At 46.6% G+C, this 15,896-nt stretch overlaps 1 protein-coding gene and 1 non-coding gene across 2 annotated transcripts in view; both read right to left on the bottom strand.

Moving 5' to 3' along the window:
• LOC138967735 (nucleoprotein TPR-like) overlaps positions 1-15,896 on the bottom strand; it is a 66,505-nt gene that overhangs the window by 49,530 nt on the left and 1,079 nt on the right. The window contains exons 2-17 of the mRNA XM_070340390.1: positions 15,641-15,745; positions 14,150-14,223; positions 13,420-13,516; positions 12,843-12,946; positions 12,519-12,632; positions 12,185-12,235; positions 11,183-11,275; positions 10,631-10,711; positions 9,971-10,058; positions 9,733-9,801; positions 9,192-9,355; positions 7,980-8,072; positions 7,678-7,782; positions 7,181-7,288; positions 6,799-6,932; positions 5,793-5,894 (exon numbers count right to left, since the gene is read on the bottom strand). Of these exons, the coding sequence (XP_070196491.1) occupies positions 5,793-5,894; positions 6,799-6,932; positions 7,181-7,288; positions 7,678-7,782; positions 7,980-8,072; positions 9,192-9,355; positions 9,733-9,801; positions 9,971-10,058; positions 10,631-10,711; positions 11,183-11,275; positions 12,185-12,235; positions 12,519-12,632; positions 12,843-12,946; positions 13,420-13,516; positions 14,150-14,223; positions 15,641-15,745 (1,582 nt within the window). The remainder of the gene's footprint in view (positions 1-5,792; positions 5,895-6,798; positions 6,933-7,180; positions 7,289-7,677; positions 7,783-7,979; positions 8,073-9,191; positions 9,356-9,732; positions 9,802-9,970; positions 10,059-10,630; positions 10,712-11,182; positions 11,276-12,184; positions 12,236-12,518; positions 12,633-12,842; positions 12,947-13,419; positions 13,517-14,149; positions 14,224-15,640; positions 15,746-15,896) is intronic.
• Positions 4,494-4,612, bottom strand: LOC138967903 (5S ribosomal RNA). The gene has a single exon (XR_011456079.1). It is a non-coding gene; the product is annotated as a 5S ribosomal RNA (ribosomal RNA).

Below are 15,896 nucleotides of genomic sequence, written 5' to 3' on the forward strand. Positions count from 1 at the left end.
CACCTTGCCCACAGACGCTGTAGAACGTTGTGAGCGATGGTCCATTCTGTGGAGAGAACCTGATCGCCCCGACTGAGAATGTCGGCCAGGGCGTTCAGTTTCCCCGGAACGAACTGGACTGACATCCGGACCTGATTGGTCTGGCACCAGAGCAGAATCTCCTCCGCCAACAGGGAGAGGGACCGAGAATTGGTGCCCCCCTGGTGGCGAAGGTAAGCTAAGCATGTGGTGTTGTTGTCCCCGTTGAAAATCAGAGGGGCCAAGGACAGGCCGAATGGGAGGGCCCGAAACTCGAACACCGTGCCCTCCCAAACGAACCGGAGCAGATGTCGGTACCCCGGGGCCACCAGGATGTGGAAGTAAGCATCCTGGAGGTCCCAGACATGGCCCAATCGTTTGGCCGGATGGCCAACCGGACCGACGAAGGGGTTTCCATCTTGAACTTGCACCTGTGAAGGTACAAGTTCAAGGTGGAGAGGTCCAACACCGGCCTGAACCGGCCGTCCTTTTTGGGGACGGTGAACAGGCGGGAGCAGAACCCCAGAGAAGGCTGAGAAAGGGGGTAGACCGCCTTCTTCTCGACCAACGAGTTCACCTCGTCCTGAAGAGCCTGCCATCTGGCAGGCTCTCGAGGAGGGGGGAACGTCCAAGGTAGAGCGGACAATGGAGGTTGTGACGACAGCGGTAGAGAAAACCCCGACCACACCACCCTCAAGAAAAACTGGTTGGAGACCAGTCTGCCCCACATGCCGCGGGCCCGAAAAAAGGGAACCGACGGACGAAAGAGGGGCAACTTGAGGGGGCGTCAACGTAGGGCCGGGACTCACTGAAAATTCTGCTGGCGGGCAGGCGCAGGCTTGCGACCACCCCCCCTGGTGGTGCTGCTTCCCCTTACCTGTCTGAGCACCCTTCGTCTTGCTTGGGAACGCAACAGGCGCCTAAGAGGAGGAAGAAGGAGGCAGTGAAACTGGCTTCTTCTTCTTCTTCTGAGGCTGGGAGCTGGAGGTGACTGTAGCACTTCTCTTACTCCCCGCCGCCGTCGCCGAAGCAGCGAGGCCAACCATCAGAGAATCAGTGTTCCTCTGGCGTGTGGACTCCACCACAGAACGAACAGTGTCCGGATGAAAGAGGGAAGAAGGCTGAGGAAACGTGTTCCTCAGACTCTTCCTCATATCCGGAGGCACTATAGAAGTAGGCAGAAAATGATCACGGAACAGGGCCAATAAAGTGGACCCGTGTTCCAATGGCCAATTCTGCCGCAGACGTCACGCACGATCGCACGGCATGCAAAGCCCGATCCACTCGAACCGTGTCAAGGACCCGAGTGGAATCGGACTCTGCCCGATCGGGAGGGTCCAACAGTGTGGACAGCGTGCTCATCCATGTCAAGGCCTGTGATTGGGCCTCGACTGTGGAAGAAACGGTGGCCTCAAGATTGTGGAACGAAGCAGAGCTCAGTTCCACCTTCTTGACCGAAGGCACCTCCCCAACGAACACATCACCGTCAGCCCCACCCTAAACACTCGAAGTCTGGAAAGGGAGAGTTCGAGAGTCAAAGGGAAAAGGGAGGGACGAAACAGATTGGACACGAGGAAACAGTGGAGGTGCGCCTCCCGAAGGAAAGCATGGCACTGAACCCGCGTCCTCCCGAGGAACATAGGTCGCGTTTGCACGTGAATCTGTACTCCTCAGGCGATGTGCTGCCGCTTCCACCGTGGCACTTAGACTAGGGTGGAACGCGAATTGCCACGGCCGGATCGTTCATAAAACGAGCCGCCGGCAGACGCGGCGTGAGCCTCCCGCGCCCGGGCCGAAGCGGACTCAAAGGACGAGAGGGCGTCTCAGGGAAGGACGTCCTGAAACTGTTCAAACGTCCTTCTAGCTGTGCGAGGACGAGCCTCCTGCCTCTCGTCCTCAGACCCCGGGTCCACGTCCTGTGTGTCAACACTAGACGACAGACGCTTAAGAGAGGCATCCGTGACGTCAAGACGCCGCGTGATGTCTGTCATGTACTGTTGGAAAGTACGAAGCATAGCTTCGGAAGTTCCATCAGAAACCGGCAAGGGTAGAGGTTCAGTGTTAACCTCAGGGCGACCCTGATCCTCCTCCCTATCGTCCTCCGACTCACTCTCCTCTTCACTTCCCGACAACTCCTCAAAAGCAGGAGTGTAGGGAGCTTGAGGGGGAAGAGCCGAAAGCGATGAAGCAGGCTGTGAAGAAACGCCCACAGAAGCAAGAGGCCGCGAAGACCCCTGCCCCAAAGACGAAACGTCTCCAGCAGCCGAAGGGGGAGAAAAACAACAACCCTGCGACTGTTGGGTCAGCCCAGCCAACGAACCCCCGCCATTTATAGACTGAACAGGAACCCATCGGGTCTGATCAGAAAAGAAATGGTCCGGTCCGGTCGGGGGTGCCGATCCGGTCCGGTAGGGTGGTCCGGTCCGGTGCCGTACCATCCGGAGGTCCCGTTCAGCACCGAACCATCGTACCCACAGAAGTGTTCGGGTGGTTAGGTCCGGACGTGGACATACCGTACCATCCGGACCCGTAGGTCCGGTGGTCCGGTATGGTCCGGTTCGGTGCCAGACCATCCAGACCAACAGAGGTGGTCGGGTGGTCCCGCACCGGACCATCCGGACCCGTAGGTCCGGACCCGTAGGTCCGGTACCATCCGGAGGTCCTGTTCGGCACCGAACCATCCGTACGCACAGAAGTGTTCGGGTGGTTCGGTCCGGGCGTGGACGTACCGTACCATCCGGACCCGTAGGTCCGGTTCGGTGCCAGACCATCCGGACCAACAGAGGTGGTCGGGTGGTCCGGACCGGTCCGGTAGGGTGGTCCGGTCCGGTGTTCCGGTCCGGTCCCGTACCATCCGGAGGTCCCGTTCGGTACCGAACCATCCGTACCCACAGAAGTGTTCGGGTGGCTCGGTCCGGACGTGGACACACCGTACCATCCGGACCCGTAAGTCCGGTATGGTCCGGTTCGGTGCCAGACCATCCGGACCAACAGAGGTGGTCGGGTGGTCCGGTCCGGACCGGACCACCGGTCCAGCACCGGACCATCCGGACCCGTAGGTCCGGTCCGGTCCGGCACCATCCGGAGGTCCCGTTCGGCACCGAACCACCCGTACCCACAGAAGTGTTCGGGTGGCTCGGTCCGGACGTGGACATACCGTACCATCCGGACCCGTAGGTCCGGTTCGGTGCCAGACCATCCGGACCAACAGAGGTGGTCGGGTGGTCCGGACCGATCCGGTAGGGTGGTCCGGTGTTCCGGTCCTGTGGTCCGGTCCCATACCATCCGGAGGTCCCGTACGGCACCGAACCATCCGTACCCACTGAAGTGTTCGGTCCGGACGTGGACCTACCGTACCATCCGGACCCGTAGGTCCGGTGGTCCGGTATGGTCCGGTTCGGTGACAGACCATCCGGACCAACAGAGGTGGTCGGGTGGTCCGGTACCGGACCATCCGAACCCGTAGATTCGGTCCGGTCCGGTCCCGTACCATCCGGAGGTCCCGTTCGGTACCGAACCATCCGTACCCACAGAAGTGTTCGGGTGGCTCGGTCCGGACGTGGACATACCGTACCATCCGGACCCGTAGGTCCGGCATGGTCCGGTTCGGTGCCAGACCACCCGGACCAACAGAGGTGGTCGAGTGGTCCGGTCCCGACCGGACCACTGGTCCGGTACCGTACCCTCCGGACCCGTAGGTCCGGTGTGTTCCGGTTCGGTGCCAGACCACCCAGACCAACAGAGGTGGTCGGGTGGTCCGGTCCCGACCGAACCACTGGTCCCGTACCGTACCATCCGGACCCGTAGGTCCGGGGGGTCCGGCAAGGGCCAGAGGTACTGTCCCGCACCGGACCCTAAGGTCCGGTACGGTCCCGTACCATGGGTCCCGTCCGGACCAAACCCGGAGGTCAAGTCCAGTCGGGACCCGTGGGTCCGGTTCGATCCCGACCCGTAAGCCTGGAACGTTCCGGACCCTTGGTCCGGACCATCCGTCACCCGAACACCAGACGCTAAGGAATGGCGTGGGGTCAAGACGGTCCGGTCGGAGGTGTCGGTCTGAGCAACAGAAACAATGTTCCCGTCGCCCTGACCATTCGACAGAAGTACCACGTTCTGTCGAACACCTCCACGTCCAGTAACTAGTCGGCCGGAGCGTTTCAAGAGGGACAGCCACCAGTCACACGGACGTCAGAGGGAACCGTAGTAGCAGTGGTCGTAGGCACGAAGCCTGAAACCCCTGCCCCCACAGGACCGCCCTGAACGGGGTCAATTCGCATCCCAACCCCAGCGGGGAGGGAATTCAGAGACCCCGTCATCTCCTCCGATCTCCCCCCCCAGGAGGCCGAAACTACTGTCAAAACAGCAGCAGACGACCCAGCGAGGGAGTTCAGAGGAGGACCCGTGTCCCTCCTGGCTTCCACAGCGGTGGAAACCGAGGAGGGCACAGGAGAGGCACCGGAAAAGGAAGATTTTAATGCCAACTGCACCCGGTGTTCCCAGGCGGTCACCCATCCAAGTACTAACCGGGCCCGACGTTGTTTAACTTCGGTGGTCGGACGAGAACCGGTGTTTTTAACGTGGTATGGCCGTTGGCTGTCAAAACCTGAGTCTCTCCAGTAGCTTCTAGATCGGATTCACCAACCCCCAAAGAGGGTTGGGAATCGACCTGCCCCCGGATTCGAGCCAGGGGGGAGAAGGAAACCTTCCCCCCAGGCTTGAAACCGGGAGGAGCTGAAGCCTGAGACTGAGGGCCGGACAACGGCGTCGAAGGGGGGGAAGCCTGTTCCACTGAAGGAGAAGGAGAAAGAAGCTTTTTCTTTCCCCTCGACCTTCCCCGAACCTTCGACGGCGCAGCCCCGCCCGAAGTCCCAGGCTCAAGCCCAGCCTGTTTGAGCAAGCTCGCATTGAGCTTGCTCAAACAGGCTTTCTCCGCCCTCCCTCGCCGCAAACGCAAAGCGTTTGGGGAGGGAGAGTCGGAGCGCCGAAAGATCCCCTTCTCCGTGCGTAAAACATGACGCTGGGCGCCCGGAGAAGGGTTGCCCCCGGCAGACTCTGGTTCCGTAGAACCAGAGCCCAAAACAGGACGAGACATCCTACCTCGCCCTGTACGTACCCTTAAAGACCGAGAATTAACAAAATTCAAAGAAAATTTAGGTCAATACTCAAGTGAATGCGGCGAAACGAGAAGCAGACGACCGGTCACCACGAAGTAGGACGGGAGGCACGCCGAGTCCGCCACACAAAAACGGAGGCACAAGTTGAAGGAAACACAACGTAGCCTCAAGCCAGAAGTGGAATAACACACAATAATCCAACAGGTGATAGTCCACACAGAAAAGGAGCCTCTTAGTCCAAAATAATCCGGGAGCGTAGCAGAAACACAGCCGGTCTGACACGCGCGAAAAAAGAAAGAGGACGCGCCACCTACATCCTGTAAGGGGGAAGCACTCGGACAGTGCTTGGGATCCACGGTGGCGCATGGTTATGGGAGATAATTGTACCCACTCAGCGTTTTGTCCAATTTTTTCGGCCTATAATAGATAATGTGCAAGAATAGTACTGTCGAGGTAAGTGTTATATTGACTAGCAATATTTCAATTACAAAATCAAACATTTTTGATGTTTTCAACATGTTTTCTCCAAATATTTATTTTTTTCAGGATCCAAACTGATTTCACACCCTCTCTTGAACATCCTATATTAGTTAGCTGTCCCTTCACAAACTATTCTTCAATGAAATATCACCCCAACAGAAACGTTAGGTTCAGTTTTACCTTGAATCTGTAGCTTCTGAGTCTTCTTCCTCTCTCTTCTTGCTCAGGTCTCGTAGGGATTCCAGAAGCTGCTGGTTCTTCTCTTGCATCTCCTCAATGCTCCTGTCAACAGCATTACAACAAGTATTGAACTGATTTTCTCATGCATAGCAGTGTTTCTCGTCACACAAAAAAAGCACAGTATTTTTGACAGTATCGTGTCTGAAGACAATATTTTTTCATTTGAACTTGATGACAAGTAAGTCGGTCAAAGGAAGCATTCATTATCAGGGACAGTTGCAGCAGACACTCGTTAATTTTAAACATTTTCTTTTTCTTGTTTCAAAACTCATTTACAAAATGGGGTTTACAACCCAAAGAAAAAACCCAGACAGCATTAACAATGTGACAGGGGAGGCTACCGCTCCTTTCACAGCAGACTCTGCACCCGAGTTGTTGGCCTTTAAAAGTCAACACCAGTGGATTGTAGAATTCTGTTTGTGATGGGGTCTGGTGGTTTCCGATTGTCTGTATGTTCATGGAAACCTTCGGGTTTGCATAACAGTTTTTGTAGGGCTAAGAAATTAGCCCTAACATTTTCAATCCTGTTTGATTGCACTTCGCTTCCCGAGGTGATCGTAGTGTTTCGGCACTCGGTTACAACAAGAACAATAGAAGAATATCAATAACTTTGTGATCTTTCTCACTAAAACCCTTACCGTATTTTCGGGACTATAAGGCGCTTTGTTATATAGAGCGCAACCCCCACTTTCGAGGTAAAATTGAGAAAAAACATCACATTAGGCGCTTCCGGTGTAGCAGCCGCACATCAAAGGAAGAATACAGAGTGGAAATATTTTTGCTCTGGATATGCGGTGAGATCAAGGCCAGGTGCATTGTAATAGCTGGTTGGCCTTGAGACCAGCTGCCTACCCCAGTTGACAGACACTGACCTTCTTCCCCAGGTTCAATGACCGAGTTTTATCTATGAGAGTCGGCCCCCTTTCATGTCTGAGAAAAAACATACCTGAAGGTGACGAGTTTCTCAGTGATGATGCGAGAGGAGCTTGACACATCCTGGCTGGAAGATACCTCCGCCTCACCATCCTGCACCACACAGCCTCCCTTCAGCTCTTGGATCTCTTTCAACAAGAACTTCACCTGTCACAAAAAAACACAAATGAAGGTTACAAACTGTGCAATGATTTAACAATACCAGCCATGATTAATCCCCAGGATAGCTAGGACTAGTAGCTGCAGTAAGACAAGATTAATGCTTCTTCCCTTGAGTAATACAGTTTTTGAGTTCAAGTCTGTCTCTGTCTCTCTCTCTCTCAGAAACAATATCAGTGCCTAAGATTGAATGGTACTAGTTCTAACTAAACAGGTGTGATGTTGACTGTACCCACCTGTCTGCCGAGATCAATGTTGCGCTGCTGGATGCGAGTGTTTTCTCGCTGGAAGTAACCAGCACGACGCTTCAGCTCCTCATTGTCTGATCGCAGTTTTTCACACTCCTGCAAACAAATCACACACACTTTCATCAAGAATGACGAGACTTCGGTGAAGAATCACACATAGTTAGTCTAAGCAGTACTGTTCAGGAAAGTGTCTGTACCAGACTTGCACCAGTCAATGATTCTTTTCTCCTGCATGCTTTAAAAAAAGTTATTCTTTACATGACCTTACTTCTGTAAAAGGACATAAGACATCAGTCACTACAAGACACCCTTGAGAACAATCAAACGTCACTCTTCATAGCATGTGTGCTCTGCTGGCAAGGGGATTTTGGTAACATTCTTTAGCCATGAGAATGATGAGGCAAAGCAGCAGCTTGGAGATGTTCACTTTTCAACATGGCTTTAAAATACAGGTTACTGCACGCATCTAAAGACAAAAAGCTTACCAGCATGGCAGCATCAAGCTGTGGTGTAAGCTGGTCCAGTGCTTGCAGGGCGGCTTCGTAATCTTCCCTCTGCTTCTTCAACTGAGGTGCTTTGTCCTCTATCTCCTGTAAGAAACCAAAGAAAAAATTGTGAAAATAAGAACAGGATTCAAAGATGGAATGTTTTGATTAAAGTGACAGGAAAAACTTCACAATAAAATGAAGCAGAAAAACACTTGTTTTAAAATTATTTCATTCACTCAACAAACTCCCGGACAGAGAGAAAGAGAGAGAAAAAAGCACTAGGAAGAGTAAAATCATACCTGCAGAATCTGTTCCAGGTAGGAATTGAGGCGTTTGTTGTCTTCCTTCTGTGCCTCCAGGTTTTCCACCGCTTGCACATATTCACTGTAGATCTACAACCACAACCACAACAGTTGGAAGAGAGTCAAACACTTCTAAATGTTACAATTAAACTACCGTATTTGACAGATTACAAGACGCACAGTTTTATAAGCCGCACCCCCGACTTTAAAAAAAAAAAATTGGGACGAGCCACGTATAGGCCGCGTCACTATATTAGCTGCCGTCGAAAAAAAAAATAATCAGATCGTGTCAATCAATCAAAACAACCAGGCAAACGAAAGTACGGTATTTGGCGAAATCGGCTCCGAGAATAAACAAGTGAAACAAAGAAGAAAAATGAACAAGTTTGAAGAAAAATATCACACACACACAATTTGTAACCAACACACAAACGTATATAGTCCCGCCCAGAATAAGCTTTTTTGGGATGATTTACGACTTTTGCGCACATTTCGAGCAGACGAAAACACAACATGGCGGCTCTCGCTCCTCCAACTATTGCGAGACACAAAAAAACGAAATCTCGCACGCGCGAGATCCTGATACATCCGGTGTTTCTCTGTACGCTATCTTGTCACGACGACTTGTTGACAAACGAAGATTCGCGAAAGAAAGAGAAAAGCGCCGAGTCTTGAGTAGAGAGCTAATAAAGTACCGGTAATCGCTAATCGAGCGAAATGAAAATCCGCGGCAACTTCCATTGAATGCTATTCAAGTTTAGGTAACGTTTTAGCCGCATCTTTTTCTAAGCCGCAATGCGATTTTTTTTTTTAAAAGTCGCGGCTTGTAGTCCGTCAAATACGGTACATCAAGTTGATCAACAGTCACTGGGCTAAGCAAATCCTTATCAGAGTCTCACACATCCCTTGGAATCTGTGTCAGATAACATAACTGTTACAGTAACCAGCAGCACAAACAGCCAATCTGTATCAAATAATCTAACTGCTGTAAAAACAAAACAAAAAACCGCAGCGTAAAAAGTCCGAAAGGATCACAACTTTACCCTTTTGAGAGTCCTCAATCTTCTGAAGGAAGAAATGTGATGGCTGAATAATAGAAAAAGTTTTCTCTTTTTTCAGTATGTGATGTAATTCGGGAGTACACAAGTGTCACGCTTCAGTTACAGCCTTCTACATCCAGCTGCAGTTTGAGAATAGCCATTCAGTTACCTGTGTGAGAGTCATGCCAGACTTGAGAAGTTTGCTGGTGGCGGCAGCAGCTGGATACATGGTCTCCAGTTCATCTTGACTCACAGAAAACGATCCAGACTTCTTGGCTGCCAGCAGGTCGTTGGCATTGCGAAGCTCCTCTTCCAACCTCTCTACGTTCAGCTCTGCAAAACGCAAAGAGGAAAGATTTGCACAGTTTTGACTACTGGGTAATGACTTTTGTGTATGGCTACAAGGACTGTATGTATCTATGATGGGAAATTTCCAGCATTTTACTGGTTGAAATCTAAAAATACTTGACTGACAGATAGTGACCTGTTTTTGTGAAAACAGATTCGTAGTGACAATGAAATACTGGGTTAAAAAATGTCTCAGAATCAGTAGCAGTGTTGTTTGGGGTCCATGACTGAAGGCAGGAACACATAGTTACATTCACAACCTTAAAGTGCAACACGTTTACATTTTGTATTCAGAATTACAGGCTGGCTTTACCTATACCAATACCACAGACAAGTAAGGAACAAAGTCATAATGTGCTCACCTCTTTCTCTCACTTCATCATTCAGCTTCTCAATCTCTTCAGATTTTGACGCCTCCAGATCCAAGTATGCTAGAAAAAGCACTCAAGCATTAAAACAAAAACAAATCATGTTAATCACACCACATTTATGATGCCTGCATAAAACCATGCACACATGATTCTCCACTAAAATGCTAATTTAAACATGTACTCATGGCAACTTTATTAACATTCACGCATATCTCTCTCGTCCGCTTACCTGTATTGGCTTCTTTCAAAAGTTTCTGCAACTCTTCAACTGCTCTTGTCAGCTCTGTGATCTTCTTGTTGTTTTCTTCTGTTGATGTCTGTTATAAAAATAATACCCCTTTGATCAAATGCAACATACAAAGCCTACTTTAAAAGTCATTTATCAGGGATTGTGTTAACCAGTAATGTCTACTATTTTACTGGTTGATGTCTTAAAATACTACAATCAAACAAATCACCAACCAGTCTAACCTGCAGGGTGGTATTTTGTGAGAAAGTTTCAACCCCCTCCCCCTTTCTCCCCCCCCCTCCCCCCAAGACTTCCTCCCTTTAAGACCTTGTTCTTGTAGACTTTCTCTTCATAACCTCTGTCAATTTACCTCCATTTTAAGACTCCCTCCTTCTTAAGACCTGATTTTCTCACATTTTTGGAGGTCTTAAAAGGGGGATTCCACTGTACTCAAATAACTTCTCTTCTTCTCGAATGTAGATGGGTCCCTATGAATGTAATAAAATCCTGCATGCCTTGACTATGTCTGACTGCTCACTATGACATAATGACCAGTTTCTACAGGAACCAGAACGCCCATCAGATCAGCAATATGGGTTTGGGAAGCAGCTGGCGATCACAATACTGGCGGAAAAACCCAAACAAAGTGGCGATACAGACCTTGTAAAGATTGACCAGCCTGGACTGAGCAGACAGTTCCTGTCGGTACTGCTCATCTGCTGTTGTCTGAAGATCACGTGCCTGCAACCACACAGTTCAGTGTCAAACAAAACATCACATTCTAGCTTGTTCTCAAGATTGAAAACTAACCCAAAGAATCCCTTTTTCGCTCTGTGTGTGCCTTTACAAGTGTACCAAATAATACTAGTGACAGGGTGACGCAGTAATCCCCATTGTCACAGGCAGCTGCTCTACTGTTGGTTTGTACAAAACCCTATTTTTTTAAGAATGACTCAAACACATAATGAAGGTAAGACTCAAAGATTGTACAAGACATTTAGTCTTTAAATCTTAGACACACAACATATACCTGATGATTTTCTGTCCATAAAAGATCAATACATGTATTACGAAGTGTACAAAAGCTCATAAAAGAACCACGCCGTTTAATTCTTCATTAAAGACAAAGTGCTTCATATGCACAAACAGCCAGTCATAAATAAGCTCTTCAGGTTCAACACAGCAATGCAGAAATGATGCAGTCAAACTCACCTCTTTCAGTTTTTGTGCAAGTGACTCAATCTTTGTTGCCTGTTCCTCCTTGGATGACTTGAGTGCTTCAATGGTAGCTTGAAGATGAGCGATCTGCAATGCACACGCAGGTACTGTAAGAGCTTGTACAGATAAGAACAACCTTCAAGTTTTTATATAAAACATTAACAGTGAATTTGTAAGTATGGAAATGCTTGCTCAACCAAGAACCATAACATTTACTTTCACATACTTATTCTCAAACCGTCACAATTATTGAACATGTAAATTTAAATGTTAAAACAAAAAAACATTTCTTCCAACTGACATATGGCTTACAACAACAGGATTTGATTGGAACAAGTAACTTTTTGTTGTTGTTGTTATTGCTTCATGCTTGGTATTTCATCTGCACATGCACAAACACAGCCCCAAACAGGATGTGCTAGTCTAACATGAGCACAGTTAAGGCATAAGGGAAGAGACTTAAGTAATCCAAATGTCACAACTGCAGGAGACAATAATAATAATAATAATAATACGAATATTTGTAACGTGCACATATCTCACCAACAGGCGACTCAAGGCGCACATACACTCATTCACACACACGGAGACTTAAAGTCACCAACACACACACACCATCAACCATTAAATATGTACAGTTATTCAGGGTGGGATGGGGGTGGGCAGTGTAGAATGCATGGATTATTTGGAAAAAAGGAATGTCTTGAGTGCAGATTTGAATGATTCGAGGGACTGTTGTTGACGGAGGGGGAGAGGTAGTGTGTTCCATTGGCTAGGTGCTTGGAAAGAAAATGAGCGTTGACCTGCTGTTTTGAGTTTGGTGTGGGGGATGTTGAGCTTAAGGGAGTCGGCAGATGATCTGAGTGCTCGTGAAGGGACATAGAGAGAGAGAGAGAGTCAGAGAGATAGGCAGGGGCGAGACCATGGAGGAATTTGTAGGTGAGAGTGTTGATTTTGTATGTGAAACGGGCACAAAAGTATTGGTTCCAATTTTACCTCTTCGGTCTTTTCTTCCAGACCTCCTTGGAGTTCCAGCATCTTTCCTGCCTGTGAAAAAGAAAAGATACATGTCTATAAATACAATTAGGCTGTAACATTGTCATTAACAGAAATTTTTCAAAAAAAATGTTCCTGCGGCAACACCTCATTCTACTTTTAGAAATGGGTGAAGCTGCTTTATAGTGTTTCAGCTAAAGAGGGAGTTAGGGAGAAACAGACAGAGGAATACAATTTTAAAGTGTCAATGTTGGTTGCTTATTAGCACTTTGTGTCTGGTATAACTTTGTGTCTACCTTCTGGCTTTGTTTTTAGCAGTAACATAGAAACTCACCTTCTCGCGTCTGAATGTGACAAACTCTTTGGTTTTGTCCGACAGTTGTGTGTTAAGCCAGTCGACTTGCTTCTGAAGCTGGTCTTTTTCCTGTTGTAGACGCTTCTCATGATACTGAAATGACACAATAAAACATGTTTCAGCCAAATCATAATTTGTCCTTCATATTGAAATCTAAAACAAAACACAGAACGTCCATACATAATTCCTTTGTGGTAGAACAAAACGGAAAATAAAGTTAAAACTATACATAATCAGACCTTTATTGAGAATCGGCAGACACACACAAAGAAAAGGCTCATCATTAAATCCATTGCAACGTACCTGTCTTGACAGATCAGATGACTGGGCCTTCATCAACTCTGCCTGTGCGTTGCATTTGTCTTTGTTTGCTGTGTCCACTTTGTCCATCAGTTCCTTCAGGTCATCTGATAAAAAACATAAAAAATAACATAACAATAACAATGTATTTTCCAGTGTATAGTCCTTTAGCTTTCACTTTAAAAAAAAAAGACTGATCATCTTACTTTCAGTTTCACTCCATCCATCTGGTTTTAACAATGTTAACATCAGCAGTAGAAAATTTGCATAAAATTATCCGGAAGAAACTCTCACCCACCAGAAAACAGCAGACCTGAGAACCCCTGTTAATTAATACATTTAAAACAAATGCTTCTTTCAATGATTACTGACAAAAACTGTAATCATGTGTCCAAAAATGGATCGGCTTCAGGATGTGCTTGTGAAGAAAAGTAGTGTAGACATTTTTCTTGTAATATTATTTTTCACTGATCGTATGGGTTCCTAGGTCTGAAACGGCTAAAACAAAAAATACAAATAAAAAATAACATGGGGGCGATGTCTGAACATGGACCATTTTTATCACACCAGAAAGCCTTACCTTTCAACCGCTGGACGTCTTTCTCGCGCTTCTCCAGAAAACTGTTGAGATCGCGCTTCTCTGCCTGAAGAAGCTGGTTTGCATTTGAAAGCTCCAGCTGCGAAGGAACAAAATCAGCATCAAAATTAGATAACAAGAATCCTAGAAGCTCCAGGTGCGAAGAAAAAAAATCAGCATCAAAGTTATAACAAGAATCCTAGAAGTAGAAAGAGATAAAGGCAGGTGGGCTGGACGCAGTTTAATGATATGCTACTGATATAACAATTTCTAATAATTCAGTCTTGTAAAGTTGTAGTTGTAACAATGTTGAACATCTCATAAAACTACTTATTTTGAATCCACACACATTGATACAATCAAACAAACACAAGGCCAAAAAAAAAAATAGGTGTGGTTACGGTAACATAGCCAAAAAAAATAGGGTAGGTAGGTCGGCAATCACTTTTTTTTTTTTTTTTACTTTTTTTTCTAATGTGTACAAATTAAACCTACTTGACAGGGAAATAAGTGTGCGACTCGGGCGCTTTCGCTTTCATTGCGTTTTTTGCACTCGTTTTTTTTTTTTTTTTTTTTTTTTTTGACAAATGTAATAAAAAGTTATAGGATCGGCCCCTAAAAATAGGGTAGGTCGGGTTACCGTAACCACACCTATTTTTTTTTTAGGCCCAATTCAAAACTGCAGCTTAAGCCTCTCACTTATCTGCAAAGAAACATGGAGTGTTACTGTTACCTGTTTAGTACGCATGGTACCGATCTCTCCATCTTGTTGTTGCAGACGAGTCTTGGCTTCATTGTGTTCTTTTTCTGGAAAAAAACCAGTTGAATAAGATACTACATGTACTTTAAGATATGAAAGTTCTGACACTTATCTTTCCACTGGCCAAAAATTGCATGGGGTTTGTGGGATGTAACTCCCACGTACACTCAGACGAGTATGGCCATTTCCCACCCGCCATTCAGACAATCATAATCACGATATGAAAATGACTGAATTATGTGTTAATGTTATTCTTCTTCTTCTGCGTTCCCAGCCATGCTAAATTGTCAATCCAGTCTGCAGGACGAAGTCCGCGGTCTGCCGCAGCGACGTTGCTGATCCCCACAGATTCTCGTGGGCCTCCACTGGACTGGGCAATGTTATTCAAATAAGCATCACTTCAATGATCAGTTTATGCCAGAATGTGAATCCCGATGCTTTACATGTTACATTGCATGTAGTGATGTAGAGGCTGGCTGAATCATTGAGTACACTGAGAAAAAATTAGAAAGCATTTCACGGTGATTGAAAAATAGAAATATCTCTGAGTCAGTGAGTGTGACTCACTGACTGAGATATGATTTGTAACTTAATGCATGCATTTATGCAGTATACAGAAAACATTCATCACAATTCAGCAAAACACAATTTCACACATATCCTAACTTACTCCTTTTTACATTTAGTCAAGTTTTGACTAAATGTTTTAACATAGACGGGGAATTGAGATGAGACAACTGATTGGTGGTTTATCACTGTACATGTGTCTGTGTAGAGCGATTCAAAGAAAACTACTGGACTGATCTTCATGAAAGTGAAACTTGATATGAAAGTTTCTGCAAATAATATCCCCAGATTTTTTTTCATTGTTTCCATAACGTCATATCCGACGTTTTGTGACAGTTGAGGCGGCACTGTCACACCCTCATTTTTCAAATTCGATCAAACTGATTGAAATTTTGGTCAAGCAATCTTCGACCTAAGGGATTGCATTTCAGCTTGGAAACTTAAAAATTAATTAATGAGTTTGATCATTAAAAATTTGAACATTCTAATCAAAATTGTAGTAACCCATCCAAAAATTATTTCATCTTAGTCTTTATCATTTCCTGCTTCCAAGAACATAGGTATTTTAATTTTTATGTTTGGATTAAAAACAAGTTCAGAAAGTTAAAGAAAAAGAAAAGCGCGCTTTCCTGTCAAGTGCTCTACACTACTGCGCTACACTGGCTTGTCAGTGTCACTTCAAGCGATCAGCGGGCCACCACTACGTTTTTCAAACTCAGGTGAATCAGTGAGTGTAAGCGTGTCACTGTCACTCAGTGTCAGTACTTTCAGTCTGGGTCACGGGATATCCGCAAAGCATTATAATCCTGAAATGCAGTGCCTTCAGTATCATTCCGTGAGTTTGACAGATTGACTAAATGTATTATTTCACTTCACGCAATTTTTTTTTTTACTTACCAATCTCTGCAAGTCTGGTCTGCAGTTCAGTCTTGGTGGACGTTTCTGTTTCAAGCTGACTGTTGGTGTTGATAAGCTGCTTTTCGAGTTCAAAATACTGTTGCTCTGGAGTCAAAACAAAAAACAGAATAATCAACCCCATATTACATGTATATATGATAACACTACGTATGAAATAAACATCAATAAACAAATGAACCTGATGACAACACAATGGCAGACAGTTAAGTCTGGTTGTAAATGTAACTATAAAATG

Source organism: Littorina saxatilis, linkage group LG5, assembly GCF_037325665.1.
Source record: "Littorina saxatilis isolate snail1 linkage group LG5, US_GU_Lsax_2.0, whole genome shotgun sequence".
Classification (NCBI taxonomy): Eukaryota; Metazoa; Mollusca; class Gastropoda; order Littorinimorpha; family Littorinidae; genus Littorina; species Littorina saxatilis.